Source organism: Osmia lignaria, chromosome 8 (assembly GCF_051020975.1).
Source record: "Osmia lignaria lignaria isolate PbOS001 chromosome 8, iyOsmLign1, whole genome shotgun sequence".
NCBI classification, from domain to species: Eukaryota; Metazoa; Arthropoda; class Insecta; order Hymenoptera; family Megachilidae; genus Osmia; species Osmia lignaria.
This window is the reverse complement of record NC_135039.1, coordinates 7,772,283-7,776,247: the sequence shown is the minus strand read 5'-3', so window position 1 is coordinate 7,776,247 and position 3,965 is coordinate 7,772,283. Positions and strand designations below refer to the sequence as shown.

Genomic DNA, 3,965 nt, shown 5'->3' with positions numbered 1-3,965 from the left:
TCGCCATTTTTCAGCATTTTTTGAAGTTTTTGATTTTTCACGGCTTCAGTTTTTAATCTACAAATCTGAAAAAATTCTGTAATATGTGCCTCACAAATGGAAATGTCTCTGATTTTTTTCAGAATTTACGAATGTCATTAAATGGGAGAAATTGGCCAAAAACCTCGCAATTACATTTTTACCCGTAACTACCCTCCCAGATGAGATACAGGATTGAAATTTGGCACGGACTGGTTTTTTTTTATCACCTATCGAATGGTTCATAGCAAGTCGAATTTGGTTTGGGGGCACTTTTGACCATCTTATCCGGCTATACCCTTTACTGTTTGTTGTGTTCTTTCAATTGGCCACGTGCTAGAATCTTCAGTGTCGAAATTCCTGTTTTCTTCTTTTTGTGCTTCAATTTCCATATCTTCAATGTCTTCTTCTCGATGAGTTTCACAATCGCTCGTTGTCCTATTGTTTTCATTTTCGTCCATTTCAGTTTCGTTGGTTTCTTCTTGTTCTTCCTTCACGGGTGTATTCAATTGTTGCTTTCCTTCTTCCAAAGGGATCTGATACATTGCCAAATGTTCTTCATCTTCGTTTGGCTGTCTTGAATGACCAATAGTTGCAATTACGTATTTCATAATATTGTTTGTTTGCTGCTTAATATAACCATCTCGCTGCTTCTTCCTTTTCAGTTTTTCAGCCCCACTTATGTATTTCCTTCCACGATCTCTATCTCTGCTAGCCATAACGCTTCTTAAAAAAACATATTTCTGTACATAAAAGTTTATGTCTGTTACAAAAATGAATAAAACTGCATGCCAAAAAAAAAACAATTACTGCAAGATAGGATAAACTACATATTTCATTACTTTATATGTAGTTAAAACATTTCTCTGTTATTGCTAACTTTATCGAAATTTTAACATTTGGGGCGAAATTAATTTATTAATAACGAATTCAAACTCTCAACTAGTTATATGTATTGGATTTCATTTGTATCAGCGCTATACGTTTTTTCTGCGACGCAATTTCAGTTAGGGTTGATTTTAAGTTAAAAGAGGGAAAATAATTGAAAACAAATACTTACCAGAAATCAAACGTTTTCAAAATGTACAACGCCTAACGTCGAAGACGATAACAATGGGATAGCCTGATGCGTCTTTGTTTAAAACAGATGAAACGCGATTCAAGATTCATGTCAGTGCGTAGCAAGTTGTCATCGATTAGGGGATTATGCGATTGCATTTTCCACACACATCCGAATATTCACGCGATTCAAGATTCATGTCAGTGCGCAGCAAGTTGTCATCGATTAGGGGATTATGCGATTGCATTTTCCACATAGATCCGAATATTCAATCTACTGTACAAGGGCTCCTGCAAAATGTCTGATGAGTTTTCGTAGACCGCGGGGCCTTTCAAACCGCGGGGCCGGGTTCCGGTGAACATATTCGTTCCCCGAATGCGCAGTAGTGAATCGCGCATGGTCAGTATCGAATAGCGCATACTTAGTCCCAGAATTTCACAAAACTTCTTACCACGATATCTCAAAACGGTAAGACATCCAGCTCTGAAACCAATTTTATTCGGTTTCTGGTAGTCAATTTAAGTTATATGCCGAACCCGAGTTCTCAATTCTAACGGGGTCATTCGGAAACACACCCGCGTTCTAATCCAATTGTGTACAACCAGTGGACGCTCTTTATCCGCAAACTTTCTTTTGATAAATTTCATGCTTCGAAAAACATTAATGCCTACATCCCAGACATTGGGTGTTTTGCAGTTCATATCTATTACCGGAAGAGGACAACTACTGTTGACACTGTCGAAAATATCATTCATAAAATGAATGAATCGAGCAGTGTCAACACCTTCTAAAGGAATTTCACGCGTACCGCACACACTCTTAATTTTATTGCGACTCATAAGTGCCATTACGGACCCAACCGATTGACTAAAGACTTGCGCACAATACTTCACCTTCATTTTCCTAATTTTTTCTACTACTACATGTTTTGCAGTGTAAGCTTCTTCAGAACTCGATCCTGAGAAGAAGCATTATTGCTATCAATAAAATATAAATCTTCCATGTGTGACCATTTAGCCACGCGTGGAAGATTATCTACTAAATTAAATTGCAAATCTTTAGTTAATAAGTTGTTTCGCATACACTTTAATAAGTGCAGAGGATCGAAGAGTGGCACGATTTGATTATCATCTATTAGAATAATATCATGCCGCAATATATCACATTGTTGAAAGGCATTTCGCTTCGAATAATCTACTAGGCATTGAATTACCTTACAATTCGTACTGCCTTGGTCGCAAACTGAGGCTACAACTACAATGCCGGCCTGACATGCACGGCGAATTAATTTTTTAAAGCATCCTAATGATGATCTCCGCGGAAGAAGTACCCCTACAAAAAGTATATGCGACAGGTTGCTTCCAAGGTCGCACTCCGTCTATGCCTTTCAACATCCACACCATGGCATGATCCGTGATGTCTGAAGAACGCGAAAAACTGGAGTCTACAAATCCTTCAACTATGTCCATTGAAGGATTGTAGATCAGTGACGGCAATAATTTAATTTCGTCGAAAAGCAGAATAGCGTATTTGCTTTTCTCGTTTGGAAAGGACTCGGACCGCTCTTCAAGTTCATGGAATACGATGTCGCAAATTCCAGCTCTTAGTGGAATGTACAACAATAATTTCCGAAGCGTTTCGATACTTGGCAAAAGAAATAACTTTGACAAATATCGAAACGTTTTTGGGCTTTGCTTATAAATACTTAGAGACGTTCTATCTTCTTGATGCGATCCTTCGTTGCCATCTGCCGCAGCTTGCATTGCCGCGCTGCCTTCAGTACCGCTGCCACGGCGCTGTAGACTCGTTGCTGCAGGGGCTTCTCCACGATGTTGTCCCTGAGCATCTTCGGTATATTACCTGCAGAAGGAAACATAAAATATAATTACTCTGTAAAGGATATATAAAGTTATATAAAGTAGTATATAGTTTGCATGTGTATTATTGCCATGTATACCGTATACACAGTGTAATTTACACATGCAAGCGCATATCGACTGTACAAACTGGGGTGGCGCACTGACAAGGAAGGGATTTTAGGTGTCATTAGGTGCCGCCACCGATTGTTTTGATTTTTGGATATGTTTTAAAGGACCGAAAAATTAGGTATACGTATTTTTTTTATTTTTGCCCGTTTTCATATTTAGGGGGTGAAACGACGTGACCCCCTAAAGTTTCGGCTACAATAGACTATCTCGAAAACTATCATAGATAGAAAAAAACTTTCGAAGGAAAAGTTTCATGGTTTTTTATGAACATATAACAGCTGGTCATAAATTTTGTAAAAAATAATTTGTTTATAACACTATTTTAAAAGTAATCACAATTTACATAATAACAAAAAAGAACATAAATTTGTTTCTGAATCCATTGACGTATTATATGTTATGTTTGCCTCTTATATTTTTGCATATTTTAATATCATATATGCATCATGCACATACGTCGGGTCGCGGTCATACCAAATATGATGTACGGTCAATATCTTTCTTACAACGATTTTCACTCGCAAACAACATACTCGTATATGATCAGCTACATTTTATTTACTTCTTTCTCTTGTTTTTATTACACTACAATAGTAGTTGTTATATGCGGATTCTAAATCACTGGCGTCAGCATTTTTTTTGCTGACTCAGCAGTAATTTGACACCGTCAGCAGAAATATGATACCCCCCCATCCCGACAACCCCCACCCTTCTCCCCACCCCATGACCTTGAACTGAAATTTGACACCACCGTCAGCAGAAATATGATACGTCCTCGACAACCCCCACCCCATGACCTTGAACTGAAATGTGACACCCTCACCCCACCCCATGACAACCCCCACCCCATGACCTTGAACTGAAACTTGACACCACCGTCAGCAGAAATATGACACCCT

The 3,965-nt window shown here is 38.4% G+C and overlaps 1 protein-coding gene across 1 annotated transcript; it reads right to left on the bottom strand.

The window, feature by feature from the left end:
* Window positions 1-319: 319 nt before the first annotated feature.
* On the bottom strand, window positions 320-832 carry LOC143305620 (uncharacterized). The gene is given in 2 exon segments (XM_076689846.1): window positions 320-457; window positions 459-832. Coding segments are annotated over 2 exon segments (417 nt in total). The 5' UTR covers window positions 738-832.
* Between the last annotated feature and the right edge of the window lie 3,133 nt (window positions 833-3,965).